The 17,031-nt window shown below is 41.2% G+C and overlaps 1 protein-coding gene across 2 annotated transcripts in view; it reads right to left on the bottom strand.

Moving 5' to 3' along the window:
* Positions 1-17,031, bottom strand: part of EPSTI1 (epithelial stromal interaction 1) — a 98,700-nt gene that overhangs the window by 49,814 nt on the left and 31,855 nt on the right. For both annotated transcript variants that reach the window (XM_059995502.1, XM_059995501.1), the window contains exons 5-6: positions 16,502-16,585; positions 6,224-6,297 (exon numbers count right to left, since the gene is read on the bottom strand). In XM_059995502.1, coding sequence (XP_059851485.1) covers positions 6,224-6,297; positions 16,502-16,585 — 158 coding nt within the window. The remainder of the gene's footprint in view (positions 1-6,223; positions 6,298-16,501; positions 16,586-17,031) is intronic.

The raw sequence follows: 17,031 nt of genomic DNA, 5'->3' as shown, positions 1-17,031 counted from the left end.
CCCCATCGTGCGGCTAGAGAATTTGGAATTTACTTCATAAGCAATGGGAAGTAATCAAGGCTTTTGGAATAGGATAGTGACATGACAAAAGCTGTGCTGTAGAAAATGAAATCTGACAAACATATAAGACAATCGAGAAAAGTGACTGTTGGCAAAGAGAGTAAGAAAGCCATTCCAGTAACTCAGAGGATGACTGGGAGACAGAAGCCATAATGCAAGTGGCATGTGATAAATACCTATATGAAGGTAGTGGCAGTGGGAATGAAAATGAGTTAACATTCACAGGACATCTGCAGGAAGAATTGATAGTGGCTAGAAATTTTAACCATCAACATGATTTAACATTCAGTAGACAGGGATTCTCTCAGATTCCTGATAAACTGTTCAGTCTCATTCTGAACAAATAGAGGATTTTTGTACCTGTAAGTTCACTTCATTAGCATAAGATAGAAAGTTACGAATAGGATGACTTTCAGTTCACCTTACTGGGATTATAAAACGTGAGGTTGGATTTAAGCCTACCATATGGATAAGGGATCAGTTTAGCCCTTAAGTGTCTTTTGGAAGCTCCCACGAAGGGCATTAGAAGTTTAGTGAGCATATTAGAAGACAAACTTGGAACCTAAGCGTGCATATTCAGCAGACCTGCCTGGATCCTCCGCTCTAGGAAATTAAAACAGATGAAGATGTGCCTCCTAGGAACTAATCGCACTATCATTCAAATGGAAATTAAAGAGACGCGTGGTTCCAATGGCGGAAATGAAGAAAACTTCCCAACATTACCATCGGCAGGCTGAGCTCATGGTCGTGCTTGGCAATTTAGAAATAAGAAGGTCCTACTTTGGAATGAGCTTGGTTCCAAGGGCTTTTTCAGCCAAGGTTTTAAGAACTGAGCTCTTCTCCCCTGGAAATATTGGTACCTAGGAGTACAGTCCAGCCAGGAGAGCTCACAAAAGCCCATGTACCCTACAGGAAGCTTAACTGTGGAATTAATCCAGTGTCGGACCTGGGAAAGGATGTCCTTCGGGTGTGAGGAAAATCAGAGAAAGCAGACATACTTCCTCAGTTTTTCTTTTGCTTCTTGCAGGCAAAATTTAGATCTTCCTTGGAAGAATCAGAAGTCAGTTTTGCCCAAGTCTTTATCTCTGAACTGACGTACTCTATAGTCTTCTCCACAGGCCTATTCTATAGTCTTCTCCACAGGCCCCCCGTGTAGCTACAGGGCTTATCACCCCCACCCTAGCCTGATAATCCTGACCTTGTGAGTACAGCACACCTGTGAATTACTCATTATCCCTGGTCCTCCAAATCTCAAGACCAAGATTTGGCTGCATTGCTCAATATATCTGTGACTTTGAATTACTCAACCCTCCACCTGTAAAATGAAGATGATATATCCCTAACAGGGTTGATCTAAACGTTGAATGAAAAAATGTATATATGCCTAACACTGCTGACACTCCATAGGTTCTCAATAATACAGCAGCTTATTACTTTGAAATAACATTTAAAAGAGCCAAGCACTTTGTATATTTTTAAAACTATACAAATGTACAATCTATTAGATTAAATGATTATTAGATATGAGTTAAAATTGTAAATGCTTAAAATATACCCAATTCTCACCTCTCCAGCAAATCCTTAAGAGAACATTGTTTTTCCTAACACCTGTACCCAAAATGCATCTGATTCACATCTTACCCTAACCCCCATAACTCATTACATGGGCTCAAAATTCAAATCTGTCTCGACATCCATCCAAAAACCACATGGTGAGAAAGATGACTATGACTCAAAATAAATTACCATTTAAATTTCAAATGCTGAAATTTAAATAACCTAAATCACAACATCCTTTCTTTGATTATAACAAAACACACACACACACACAAAGGTTTATTAACTGTTACTTCAAATCCTCAAATCTACCAGCAATATTGACTAATTAAAAAAGCCATCCTGAAAAATCACATTTGTATTTTTATAAGTAGTAAAGAATGACAGAGTAAAATAATGGTGAAAACTATGCCAAGGTTAGAAGCCTATTTCTACCCTTCACCTTCATGCTCAAGAATCCTAGAACTGGGCTTCCCTGGTGGCGCAGTGGTTGAGAGTCCGCCTGCCAATGCAGGGGACATGGGTTCGTGCCCCAGTCCGGGAAGATCCCGCGTGCCGCAGAGCGGCTGGGCCTGTGAGCCATGGTCTCGGAGCCTGTGCTCCGCAACGGGAGAGGCCACGGCAGTGGGAAGCCCGCGTACCGCAAAAAAAAAAAAAAAAAAAAAAGAATCCTAGAACTAACTCTACACTGTGAAATTCGAGTCTGTCCCCAGCCAGAGTAGCAGACTTAATGCACCATTAATCTGGTCTGTTCTCAGCCGCCAATTGAAATAGTCACAGTCATTTGATTTTTAAGGAAAAGACAGTACTGCAGAAGTACATTCCAGAGGTTTTTTCATAAAAACCATCCCGTGTGCTCCATCTGCACATGCAATCTGCTTGTGTATTTTCAGCCAGCTTGCTTGGGCAGATTAATGCGTACAATTAGAAAGCAACCCCACAGGCATTCAATAAACTGCTTTCACTATTACACTCAGGAGAGTCCCTCTGGATGTCAATAAAAGCCTAGTTTTCTGCCTGTTAGCTAAATAATTGACAACACTAAAAATAATCAGAAGCAAATGAATGAAGTCAGGAACAAGGTGGTAAGAAAGAATACATTAAGATTCTCATGGTGGTGCCCCAGGATGATATCATGAGCTTTTTCTCCAGCAACTTGGATTTACAGTCTGCTCAAGTCCATGGTTGCCCTTCTCTACAGAAAGCAAAACAAAACAAAGAACACCACTCCTAGTCTGCTATTTGAAACACACATATCACAGCATTGAAAGAATTCCTCATTTGTGTTTCTATTCTGTGATCCTTAGTTTGACAGCTTCAGGAGAATCTAATTTTTTGGTGAAGGGGATGGAATAGGGAACAGCCAGGTTGGTCTAGTGAAAACTTTGTGCTGTTAAAATTCTAAGAGCTCTCGGACCTCCCTGGTGGCACAGTGGTTAAGAATCTGCCTGCCAATGCAGGGGACACGGGTTTGAGCCCTGGTCCAGGAAGATCCCACATGCTGCGGAGCAACTAAGCCCATGAGCCACAACTACTGAGCCTGCACTCTAGAGCCCGCGAGCCACAACTACTGAGCCCGCGAGCCTAGAACCCGTGCTCCACAACAAGAGAAGCCACCACAATGAGAAGCCCGCGCACCGCAATGAAGAGTAGCTCCTGCTTGCTGCAACTAGGGAAAGCCTGCACGCAGCAACAGAGACCCAACGCAGCCGAAAATAAATAAATAAATAAAAATTAAATGTTATACAGCAGAAACTAACCACCATTGTAAAGCAATTATACTCCAATAAAGATGTTAAAAAAAATTTCTAATAGCTCTCCTATACAATTCTTCCACCATAAATTGATTCTAAGAAAATATGATAAAGGCTTGTTATAAGGATCCATCTTATACTAGAAGTTTCTTTCATATTTCTAGCTATATAATGGTCATTTATTTCATTAGCTATTGGTCTTTTAATATCAAAAGTACTTCAAAACAAAATACATTTAAAAAACACACACATATACTTCTTCTTGTGTTTCTCAATAGGCTTTAACAATCAATTTGAGATACTTCTCATTTTTAGCCAACTTCTCTTTTTCTTGGTTAACTGGGACTTTTATGATAAGCAGAAGAAAGATCAAGAGTGAAATGTGCGTGTAATTGAATTCAGCTCCACTGATAGTGTGTGAGGTGCCTGAGGGTAGAACTCTTCTTTCTTTACAGAAAAAGGATGATCTCTAGTATTCAGTAAAACACAGACTCAAAAAGCTGGAGGACTAGAAAAAAAAGGTTTGATGACACAATCTCCCACATCCTTTAAAACTCCAAGAATCTCTCATCCTTCACTTTATCATGTTTAAAACTCCCCAGAGGATGGACTTGTTCCACTTCCCAGTCCTGTACCTGAGACCCCTCATTGGTAAGCAGGTCTTCCCTTTTCCAGTGTAAACAAGGATGCCACAAGATAAATACATCTGTTCTTATTGTGTCTCCAGACTACAAATGCCCCCATGGCATCTGGGGGCATTCAACTCCTCTGATTGGCCGAGAAATCAACTCTCATCCATTCTCTACCAAAGAAGGGTGAGGCAATAATACCTTAACCCTTAATCTATTGCCTGCCGCCCTGTATCTCTCTCTAAGACAGCCAACTTCTCCTGGTGTTTAGCTTCACACCAGCTTCCTTACCCCCATGTCTGCCTTAGAACAAAAGTGGGGAAAGATAACATCATTCATTAGCATTTCCACCCAACCCCATTCTATCTCCCACTCTTTTCCTGGTCTGGGTAGTGGAGGCCAGGTACCCAACTTGCTAATGGGCAAAGTGAAGTGCTGAGAAACTTCTTTTACATTCCAACCTCTGAGTCTTAAAGCAAGGAGCTGTTGCTTACAGTAGAGGCAGGAGAATCTCAGCAGAATGAGAAAACCAGAGGATGCTGTACTTGGAGGAGGGACACACTTTAGGGTGTCACATATGCTCACCCCAACATTAAAATGATCTTAAATTCTACAAATGAGGTGTAACGACGGGAATAGATAAGAGGAGGCAGTCAGTACAGTCCATCAGAAAGTGGGAGACCAATGACTAGTTCTGGTGGAACCAGAAATCTCTAAACAGTCTCTAGAAAATAAGCTGTCCAATCCCATTCAACAAGAACCTCTGTAAGAAGTTACATATCAAGTCCCCATGAAATTCAGTCACTTATATACCATTTTTTTAAATAAATTTTTTATAAGATTTTTTTTTTTTTTTTTTTTTTGTGGTACACAGGCCTCTCACCGCTGTGGCCTCTCCCGTTGCGGAGCACAGGCTCCGGACGCGCAGGCCCAGCAGCCATGGGTCACGGGCCCAGCCGCTCCGCAGCATGCGGGACCCTCCCGGACCGGGGCACAAACCCGTGTCCCCTGCATCGGCAGGCGGACTCCCAACCACTGCGCCACCAGGGAAGCCCTTTATAAGATTTTTAAAATAAATTTATTTATTTTATTTATATTTATTTTTGGCTGCGTTGGGTCTTCGTTGCGGTACATGGGCTTCTCATGGTAGTGGCTTCTCTTGTTGCAGAGCACGGGCTCTAGGGCCGCAGGCTTCAGTAGTTGCGGCATGCGGGCTCAGTAATCGTGGCTCGCGGGCTCTAGAGCACAGGCTCAGTAGTTGTGGCGCACAGGCTTAGTTGCTCCACGGCATGTGGTATCTTCCCGGACCAGGGCTCAAACCCATGTACCCTGCATTGGCAGGTGGATTCTTAACCACTGCACAACCAGGGAAGCCCTATATAAGATACTTTATTTAATCCTTACAAATGGCCGATGGGAGAGATATTACCAACCCTAATTTTTTTTAGAAAAACTAAGCTTTAAAGAGGTTTAGTAGTTTGTCCAACGTCACAGCTGGAGAGTGGAGCTAGGATTTTGAACCCAAATCTGCTTGGTTTTAATTCTACCATATTTGGAATTAACCTAGGGAAAGAAATATGGTTCTTTGGCTTTGTCTATTCTTTTAAGCAGTGTGCAAGTAACCTAGCTACTTAGAGCTGAACACAAACTTATCTTTAAAGCTTGTATAAGAGAGTAGATTATCTACATTATAAAGCACATAATAGTTGCCCTATACATGTTAGCTGCTGTAATTCACAAGTCATACTGGAAAAAGTACCTTGATGTATGACCACCAATTGGGAGCTTTGCTGATAATTGTGAAATTATTTCTCAATTCTTGTTTACAACAATATAAGTCCTCAGTCCATTAGGTAAATCCCTAGTTAGTTTAGATTCTGCTTGCGTACTTCTTTCAAACAACATCTTCCTTATATTGGTGTTTTGGAAGTCTTCATAATCAAAAGTAACCTGGATCACCAAAAAGCAAGCCCTCCAAGTTATTTAGAATGGGGAATTTCTCAAATTTGGCAGTATTCTTTCTAATCTGTTGACTATTAAAGAATACTTTAATGAGTATAGATATCTCCAAACTTAGAACCTCACTTCTAGAGTTCAATTACATAATTAATAGTCAACAATCCAACACCAGATGTTTTGAATAGTTACTTACTATCACCTAGAATTTAAAAGCACAATGAATATGTCTATAAAAGGTACAAAGTTCTGAAAATATAAACTTACCATTGCTGATGTTCTCTAAAAGCTTCTCTTCTGAGGTTTTCTTGAAGTCTCTCTTTCTCCTCTAGTTTATTGCTCTGAAATTTCAAGTATCAAAATGTAATCTATTAGGAAAGCTTTAAGCAGAATCATGATGTTAAAGTTACCCAAGGTCCAAAATCTTTAGGCTCAAGTGGCCTCAGTAGTCCAATATGGTACCTATCAGGGCTTCCAAGGTGATAACCCTCTCACAACCCATGTGCCCTACACTGAAAGCCAGGGGCTCCAAGTTCTTTCCATGGCTCCCCTCTCCCAACTTGATTGGTATAATCACAGAATCAGTATTTCACATTTTTACCTTAGTTCAGATGATAGCAACATTTATATCTTAAGCAGTGTTTTCAAAATGTTCTAAGGAAAACATGAAATTTCCACACCAATCATGTTAAATTAAAATTATAATAAATGATTAAATAGATGATACAAAATATGTATATATATATGTGTATATATATATATATATATATATATAAATGGTTAAATAGTTGATACTACATATATATCTCCACATTACAATAAAGCATTCAGGAAAAGATTTTCAATAAGCCAATTCAATTCCCTTCTGACTTAGAATGAGATACTTAAAGCTGTTGAGAGACTGAACAGCAAATGTCCAAGAAACGCCATCTACTTGAATAGAAGAATCCTCTCATTTTTTAAATTAGTTGTTTGGAGAGTCTAAAGAACTTCACATTTGATATTCCTGTCACCATGGCTCTGGCATATTTTAATCCAACTTAATAACCCAGAAACACTTGTGTTTTTTTACTATGATACAACTTGCATTTTTTTTAATTTGCCTATGAAAAACAAGTAGACTTCCTAGACAACAAATTTGATGGGGAGTTGAAACAAGTTCTACAACACAGGAGAGACTTGAAGTTTTCATTGAATCCAAGGGAGAAGTCAAGCAGCTGGATTATTTGCTTTAAAAAAAAAAAAATGGACTTGTCCCTTAGGAAGACCTGTGAAAAGGGAAATAATAGAAATCGTCACTTCCAAACTCTAACGTAAGTTTAGCTCCATCTTCCAAAGAGAGGAAAAAACTGTTCATATTGTTCATTTCCATGAAAGTCTTCATTCACACAGAACTATTTACTCATCCCATTTTGAAAGGTAAAATGGATGATTTCAGTTTCAGAAAAAACATAAAGGAAATTTACTACAATCCAAAGAGAACTGTAATACAATTCAATTGTAATTCAATTATAATACAAGGCAATTGGATTATTAATGAATCACAGTTGTAAGAAGCAAACTAACAGAAAGTTGTACAACTGAACAAACGTGATCTCAATCTAGAAAAAAATCCTGACTCATGAGACCAAAAGTAGTCAATTGTGATGAGTTCCCCACATCTCTGGGGGAAGAAAAGGGGGCCGGGAGGTAAAAGACAGCAGGCAAGCAAGCAGTAGGTATTGATTAAACCAGGATTAGGAATGCTACTTAGAGAACAGTGAGAAAATCACACAAGCATTTAGAGACCAGGGCTGGGTTCCTTTAGCAAGGTCAGAAATTGGAACATGGATTTTCGTCTCTTCACTAATAGATCATCATTGGCCTCAACTTACAAAAAAGTTCCTCAGTAGCTAAATTCTATCCAACAAAGGTCTGTTTATCCCTCAAGAGTTGATGGAGAAGTATTTTGCAAAATACTGGTGTATTTAAGTATTCCATACCTACCACTGTGGTAGCTGTTTTAATACACTAATCCAAATACTTAGATTTAGTCAGACTACTTATTTCTTTCCATTTAACAGTGAGTTAAGGAATCACCCAACCATACTTATACATATACAAATACATAATATAAAAGATCTAAGAACAAGAGGCCCAGAAGAAAAAATATGGAATGAATTCTAGGTCCACCATCACTGAGTGACCCTAAACAAATCATTTAATGTCACTGAATCTCACGTATTCGACAAACATTTATCAAATGCCTATTATATGCTCAGTACTATGTTCTGTTAGATGCTGGGAAGAAAAGCAGAGCAGTGCCTACTCTGGAAAATTTCAGAAGCTAGCTGGGAACACAGACAAGAAAGCCATGATGGCAGAGTGTAAAATATATTAGGGAATAGAGGTTTGCAAGTATGTAATATGAATACAAAGAAAAAGCACAGAAGTGGGCAATGGGGAAATGCTTTCAACAGTTCCACAGACATTCATTCAGTGCCTTCTGTGTGGGGAGACCCCATCCTGGGTTAGGGTTAGGGTTAAGGTTAGCCAAAATTTGAATAACATTTGGAATATGGCTTCTAACCTCGGGTTCATGAATAAACTGTCTGATAGGAGTATGCTCATTTTTATGGAGTGTGAGTCCATAGCTTTCTTCAGATTTCCCTAGGGGCTGATGACCAAATAAAAGGATAAGAACCATGGGTCTAATGAGAGGTAGAAATTCTAGATAGAGACCGATCTTAAGCAAGAACTTTCCAGGAGGAAAAGGAGGTGATGGGAGCAAGGCTACTGCACTCCACTGTATGGTTTCTTACTGCCCAGAGGCCTAGCAGAGAGGTTAAAAAGGCTGAAATAGAGGCAGCATTCAGCTTACCAAGGCTTGCATCCCAGCATGGGGTGTTTCATCACAGCAGAGGTGTCTTCTTCTATTTCTCACAAAAGTACCATCTGTCACCAATCTGAGCACCCACAGAACTGCCTGCCTGGATGAAGAATCTGTTTCTAATTTGCACAAAGGCAATGATGGGATAGTAGTGGCCCTGAATAGGAAAAGGGCATTCCTATAACATACAATATTTTCAATAGAGAAAGGCACAAGAGAATATGCCAGTTCAGGAAACCCCAAGAAGCTTGTGGATAAATTCAAAGGGGTATGTAGTGAGATGCGTGGAGGACAAGGTTGAGAAAGTAGGAAGAGGCAATTATAAAGAAATTCATATGCCAAGTAAAGGAGTCTGGACTTCATTAAAGGCAATGATGAGCCATTATGTTATTTTAAGCAGGATAGTAAGCTGCTCACCCTGAAAGCAACACGAAGGAGAAGCCGCAGAAAGGACCACAAATATAAAAACCAATGGTGTGCTTCTCACGGTAATCCAGGCCATAAATTATGAGTCCCAAATTAAGACAACAGGGACAGAAAAGAAAGGACAAATTCTAGAAAAACGTGGGAGACAGAAATAAGAGAGTAAAAAGAAACAGTAGGAGGTAGGCTATATTAATATAGAATGAGTCAAAAAAGGGGGGAAGATTACTGGTGACTATCATTTAAGAGCATCAGAATGAATATGAGGTCAGTTTTGAACCTACTGGATTTGAGATACACTGTGGCACATCTAGAAAGGATTATCAAGCATACAGTAAAATATATGGTTCTGGGATTCAAGAATATGGTCTGGAGATGTGGATTTCAGAAATCATCAGCACAAGCGAAATCCACAGACGTGGAAATGCGGGGGCTTCCACCTAAGAATATGGTGGCATAGGCACAGGGAAATGAGAGAAGATGAATGGATGGGACCTGGATAGAACATCAATAGCAGAAAAACAAGCAGACGAAAAGGATCCGGACGAAATCCAGAGGGGTAGAATTTGAAGGACAAAATACTATTTAAATAGTTACAATATTGCAAACAGTTTAGATAAGTTAGGAACTGAAGAGTCTCCACTGGGTTTTTCAACTAAGAGCTCATTAGTGATTCTTGGCTAGATAAATACCAATGAATTACTAGAGACAGAAGTCAAACTCAGCCCACCAAGAAACACGTGAAGGCGAGGACGCAAAGAAGGTAAGTTTCTAAGCTAGCTGAGCTCAGCATCACCTGGGGAACTTGGTTTAAAACAGAGATTTTTTTTTTTTTTTTTTTTTTTTTGGTTCAGGTGATTGATAAGGTGTCAGTCTACATACTGGCATGTAGGAACCCAATGTGGTAGAAAAGGCTTTCAAGAAGCTGAGCTGTGATGCTTGGGAGGGAGGAGTTGAAAGCAAACCAGAAGAGAGACACTTTGTTTTTTTTTTTTTTGGTTTGTTTTTTTTTTTGACACTTTGTTTTTAAGATGAGAGATTTCAGTATGATTATACCCCAAGAGAGAAAAACAGAAACAACAAGAAAGCTACAGGAGAGGGCTTCCCTGGTGGCGCAGTGGTTGAGAGTCCACCTGCCGATGCAGGGGACACGGGTTCGTGCCCCGGTCCGGGAAGATCCCACATGGCCCGTGAGCCATGGCCGCTGAGCCTGCGCGTCTGGAGCCTGTGCTCCGCAGCGGGAGAGACCACAACAGTGAGAGGCCCGCGTACCGCAAAAAAAAGAAAGCTACAGGAGAAAAGGAGGGTTAACGGATGGAGCAGCAACGTTCCTGGGGAGATGGAGGAAAGATGGGATGGGAAGCACGGGTGGGAGAATCCATCATAGCAAGAAGGGAGAGCACTTTCTTATTCCTGCTGAGATGAGACGGGGGCAGAAACAGCAAAGGAAGAGTAAGGAAACAGAAAAATATAGGTACTTCCAGCCTTGTGGTCTTTATTCACTAGAAGGTGGGAAATGAGGTCATGTGCTGAAAACGAAAGGTGACACTAAGAAGAATGTGAAAGGAGGAAGATGTCGGTAATTAGAGATGAGCCTAGACTGCAAAGGAAAGTGCTGTGCACTAGGAATTGTTAAAGACCCAGCCGGGAGGGAAGCCCAGCAATTTCGTGTGACAGGAAGAGCCAGTGTGTTTTTTCTCCAGCAACCCAGTTCATGTGGGTTTATTTTATTTAGAAATAAATTAAACCAATCCAATTCGTGTGTAAAATAAAAATCCTCTCTGCCTTCCACACAAGAGGTTGATATAACAGTAGAGTCAAATGAATTAGGGCACTTCTTCACATGTACAATTAGGTCAGGGCACCCTTCTTCACTGCTTACTGAGCGCTACCCATTGTACCAAGAGATTTGCACCTATTGTATCCTTTAATCCCACCAGTCCCATTATTATATTATTATACCCATTTTACAGCTAAGGAAAGTGAAACATAAAGAAGCTTACAGCTTACCCTTTTTTTTTTTTTTTTTTTTTTTTTGCGGTACGTGGGCCTCTCACTGTTGTGGCCTCTCCCGTTGCGGAGCACAGGCTCCAGACGCGCAGGCTCAGCGGCCATGGCTCACGGGCCCAGCCGCTCCGCGGCATGTGGGATCTTCCTGGACCGGGGCGCAAACCCGTGTCCCCTGCATCGGCAGGCGGACTCTCAACCACTGCACCACCAGGGAAGCCCTAGCTTACCCTTTTAGTACTACATCTGCATTTCAGAGATACCATTAACATCCCAAAATTATGGTATGTATTAATGGGGTCAATTAATGGGACCCTACTGCATTCCAACAACCAGAGGCTTAATGCCCACACCAGTTCATCCACAAAGAAATACATGATGTAGGAACCATATTTCTGGGAAATACTTGAAAGTTTTGTTTTGTTCCTTGAAAGTTTTCAGAAATGGAAACTTTTCCCAGTTTATAAAAACAATATTGAAATAATTTCCTTAATGTTGAGTTTTATTCTTAAAACGTTCCTAAACCATTAGCCCTCGCTAGTACTTGTTTCCTAGAAATAAGCAACAAGTGTGATTTCTTAAAAACATGTATATGGGGCTTCCCTGGTGGTGCAGTGGTTAAGAATCCGCCTGCCAATGCAGGGGACATGGATTCGAGCCCTGGTCCGGGAAGATCCCACATGCCACGGAGCAACTAAGCCCGTGCACCACAACTACTGAGCCCGCGCTATAGAGCCACAACTACTAAGCCCATGAGCCACAGCTACTGAAGCCCATGTGCCTATAGCCATGCTCCACAACAAGAGAAGTCACCACAATGAGAAGCCCGCAAACCACAATGAAGAGTAGCCCCGCTCGCTGCAACTAGAGAAAGCCTGCGCACAGCAACAAAGACCCAAAGCAGCCAAAAATTAATTAATTTTCCTAAAAAAACATGTATATGGATGCATCTCTGCATCTAATATGCATACCTTGTTTTCTATGCTAATAGGAAATGAAGTAGGTACAAAGTAGTTCCTACTTCATTTTATAACATTAAAACGAACTAATGATGCTTCTCAGTGTCTACGTAATACACCGTGACCTCCAGGGCTCCAAATAACTTCATCAGCTTTATGACTTTATAGTTTACTGGAAAGAACAAGGAAAGGCTTCATTTGCCACTCAGATCCCTAGCTGATTTCTTGCCCTTTCTGAGGTTATAATACCCTAAGAGGTTGGGAGAATCTAATAAAAGAATTTGTAAACTATATAGCCCTATATAATATGATTTCAAACATATGAGGATCAAAGGCAGAATAAGATGAATCCAGGAGGGAGGGGAGGGTCTTTGACATGGAATTGGAGATTTTTATTTTTTAAGTTTGTGGGCATTATGAAAGTCTGGAAAAAAATCAAATTATTACTCTGCCATACAGATCTCCAGGAAGAGAAATTAACACACTATAAAACCACATGAGTTGTATTAGTTTTCTATTGCTGCTATAACAACCATGAACTTAATAGCTTAAAACAACATAAATTTGTTAATAATCTTACAGTTCTGGAGGTCAGAAGTCCAAAACGGGTCTAACGGGGCTAAAATAATATATTGATGTTGAGGGAAATTGGCAGACTCCAGTACCAGTAGCAGCTGTTATGTCCACAAGGCTTTTAGGTAGCTAGCAATATAAGTCCCCTCCAAAGACTACGGCAGGGTCTTTACTTCTTTCTACCCCTACAATAAGGACTCTATTTCCAGAATCACATCTTCTGTTTGCATGCTCTGCTATCCTAAGATGTCAGTCATCTATTTGTTCAGTGTAGAAGTTAGGGGTACCATAGTTATGGTTTTGTAGCTCCTACCCATAGGTTTAGTCTCTTTTATCCAATGGCTTTTCTCTGCTTCAAGCCAACAATGGCAGACTGTCTTTCTACTGCTCTATCTCTTCATGCTCTCAATCGTCTCTCTCCCTCTTCCAAGTTAAGGACCCTTATGATAACACTGGACCCACCTGAATAATGCAGGATACACTCTCTCTACTTGAAAGTAAGTTGATTAGCAACCTTAATTCCACCTGCAAACTTAGCTCCCCTTTGCCATGTGACAGAACATCTCCCTAGGTTCCAGGGATTAGAATGTGGAAGAGGAGGAGAGGGGGCATTTTTCTGCCTACCACATGGGTCGTAATCTATTTTTAAATCAGTAAGTATCAGACACATAATGTGCCGGATAATTCATAAAATCCTTGCCCTCGCTGCCAAGCCCTCTGAAGCTTGGTTTGGGAATGCGGCAGGGCCGGGGGCAGAGGCAGTGAAAGGAGGACCTCTTCCCTTTCGGGGCAAAGCAGTGGCATGCTGATAAGCTTACCAACCAGCTCTAGCAGGGAGGAGGAGGGGAGGTTGATTTGCAGCATTTACCGATTTCTGTGGTGAAAATACTCCTCATGCTCAGTTTCAGTCTACCAACACGAAGTCGGCTAGCCCACAAAACAGAACAATCCACTCTCATGAGCCAGGACAAGGAGGCCCCAGTACACCACTGGAAGAATACGTAACATCAACATACTCTAATGTAGGGAATACAAGTTTAACTGAAGCATCCCGGTGCCCTCTCCAAAGTTCCCCTTAACCCACAGGGTTAACTCTTCCTGGATCCCATTGACACGGTCAGAGGCTAAAGAGCTGGCTGCCTTTCATACCTCTGTGCGTATTAAGGACCCATGTGTGCTGGCAGGGAGCACAGTTTACGCTCCCCTCACCCACACACAGGTGGTGACCAATCAGAAAGAGACCCAGTGTTCCCTGGTGACCCCTCCTGGGAGAGGACAAACTGAAGGTCAAGGGGGATTACGATCAAGAGGCCAAGTTAGAGGTTCTCGGGTGGCAACAGGCTCTTGGATTCGACTTGGCTTATAGCTCCTGGACAGCAGATATTTGCCTGAGGGGGACAGTGGTGTTTTGTAAGCTGGTGTCCATGTGTGTGTTTGCTGTGCATTTTAAGGAATAAATGTTCCATGAGCACAGCCATTATCGCTTCCCTTGGCCATTTTCACACTGGCAATGTGAAGTATGCTATTTCTAGGTGGCTAATGTCCATTTTTCTTTTATCTGACACAAGCTATTAAATGGGCTCACATCTAGTATGAAAGGCAACAGATTTATATACAACAGGGAGAGCTAGGTCAGGGTGGCAGTCCGGGCCAATTAGCCAGAGAAATCAAGCTGTGGAAGGACCCGAGTGGGCTGCTGCTTCTCTTGTAAGGCAATTTAGATTAATGCTCCTCAAGCCGGTATGTGTACAAGAATCACCTGGGGAGCTTGTTAAAATGCAGGTTCTGTTTCAGAAGGTCTGGGGTGGGATTTGAGATTCTATATGTCTAATAAGTGATATCAAGGCTGCTGGTTCAAGGACCACATTTTGAATGGGATGGATCTATACGTAGCAACTCCCTCTCCCTACCTCTCACTTTTGGACAAATTTATACCAATAATCATTACACTTGTCAGGTTAGAAAAGCCAACCCAGTTAAGATTTCTGTAGTTAATGATTGCTGTACATCTGGTGTTACAGTATAACTTGGAAAGGGAGGGAATGCTGCTTTTACTCAATGTTAAAGAAAACTGTTTCAGCCACTAACATTTCTGAATAGTACACAGAATTTGACCAAAGAAAAAATGAGCTATAAATGACCCACAAGCCAGCTAATTATGGGTATTAAATGACAACTAATAAATCACTTTTAGGATAAGAGTCTACAACACAATTCTTTAGGATCTGCAAGCCCCTTAATTAAATTTGATGACTTTCTTAGTTGCACCTGAAATACAGAATGATTATGCCATATAAAGAGAATACCTTCTCTACAATCACGAGACTGAAGTGTGAACCTTCCTTTGCAGGAAAAAATGGGGCAGGGGTGGGGTTGAATGGAAAAGAGTGAGGAATAGAAAGGTAGAAAGAGAGAGAAAGACAGGCTTTGAAAAGTTATTATGAGAATTTTTTCAATGAAGGTATAATAGCTGATGACTTGGAAGTGAACTGCTGAGTCAAATTTAGTAAACAAAGTGCCTATACTCTTTTTTTTTTAATACCTCCAGCATTTCAATTCCTCATGTATAAGTCCAGTCTTATCTCTACCCCAGAGCCTACATCTTTACAGATGTAGCATCTCTACAGATGTAGCATCTCTACATCTACACATGTTCCCAGCCTAGAGACAAGGAGGTGGGGCTTACAGACTCATTTTACAGGAATAGTTCAGAGAGGGGTAGGGGCCTGTCCAAGGTCACACAGCACAACAGGACACCTTGCAAGAAAGACTTAGTTTGCTCCCCAGCCAGGTAGAGAGCTCCTCGGGGAAAGAAAAGACTAACACTCTTGCACATTCCACAAGCCATCAGCTTTGGGCTTCATTAACTCTAGTAAAAATATCTATTGCTTGGTAACCAGGTTTAAATTTTGACCAACACTCAATCTTTAAGAGGAAAAAAAGAAAGAGAAGGATGAAGAGAGATACAGACAGCAAGAAAAAGAATTGTGTTTTCATGACTTAAACCTGCAGCAGATGTCATACTTGGTCAAAGGTATCATGATTCAACCTCTTGCCCCCAGACCTCCAACACTTAAAACCTACTACAGCTTAGGACTTTGTGGGGGATGGGAGCAGGAGGGGGGGTAATGGGGATAGAAGAACAGTACATTCTTCCTTCTCTAGCAGATGAGCATTTTTAAGAGATTTTTCCCCCCAAGCCCCAGAAAGAGTATCAAAACTAAAAACATTAGTTTGAGGTTTGAAATAGATATCACTAATACTGAAATGTAAATGCATGCTTTTTCTTTATCAGTGAGAGAGGTATGTTCACCTATTTAACACTCACCCTGGAAAATTCAATATTTGGATATAAATATGATGGTGTACCACTGGTGGCCATTGCTACTAACTGCTATGACTTCCGGCCAAATACACAGCTACTCCTTTGATCACTTACCTGGGAGGCGAGAGAGTGTGATGACAAAGAACTCTAGCTCTGAGATCAGTCAGACTGGATTCAAACCCTACTTCTATTTACTGGCTATGAGTCCTTGGGCAAGTTATCTAAACCGCTGTCAGTTTCATTTGCAAACTTGGGTAATAAGAATATTATACACTTCATAGGCTCTTGTGAGGATTAAACACTTCATATATGAACAGTGTCTAGGAGACAACCTGGCACATCAGAAGCCCTCAGTAAATGCTGACTCACCATTCTCTCCAATGTCTTACCTTTTGTCTCTGAACTGCCTTCATTTTTTGGATTTCGGCTTCTTCAGCTTCCCTCTTGATTCTTATATATTCTTCTCTTTTAAGCTAAATTGTATTGAGATTACAGAAGACAAAAAGCAGTTACTATTTTTCAGTCTGAACCAATGGAACACAAAATTATGATGAAGGGAAGAGCTTCAAGATGGCAGAAGAGTAAGACATGGAGATCACCTTCCTCCCCACAAATACATCAGAAATACATCTACATGTGGAACAACTCCTACAGAACACCTACTGAATGCAGAAGACCTCAGACCTCCCAAAAGGCAAGAAACTCCCCACGTACCTGGGTAGGGCAAAAGAAAAAAGAGAGACATGAATAGGAATGGGACCTGCACCAGCGGGAGGGAGCTGTGAAGGAGGAAAGGTTTCCACACACTAGAAGCCCCTTCGCGGGTGGAAACTGCGGGTGGCGGAGGGGGGAAGCTTCGGAGCCACGGAGGAGAGCGCAGCAACAGGGGTGCAGAGGGCAAAGCGGAGAGATTCCCACA

This window comes from Delphinus delphis, chromosome 18 (genome assembly GCF_949987515.2).
Source record: "Delphinus delphis chromosome 18, mDelDel1.2, whole genome shotgun sequence".
NCBI classification, from domain to species: Eukaryota; Metazoa; Chordata; class Mammalia; order Artiodactyla; family Delphinidae; genus Delphinus; species Delphinus delphis.
This window is presented reverse-complemented; position numbering and strand designations above follow the sequence as displayed.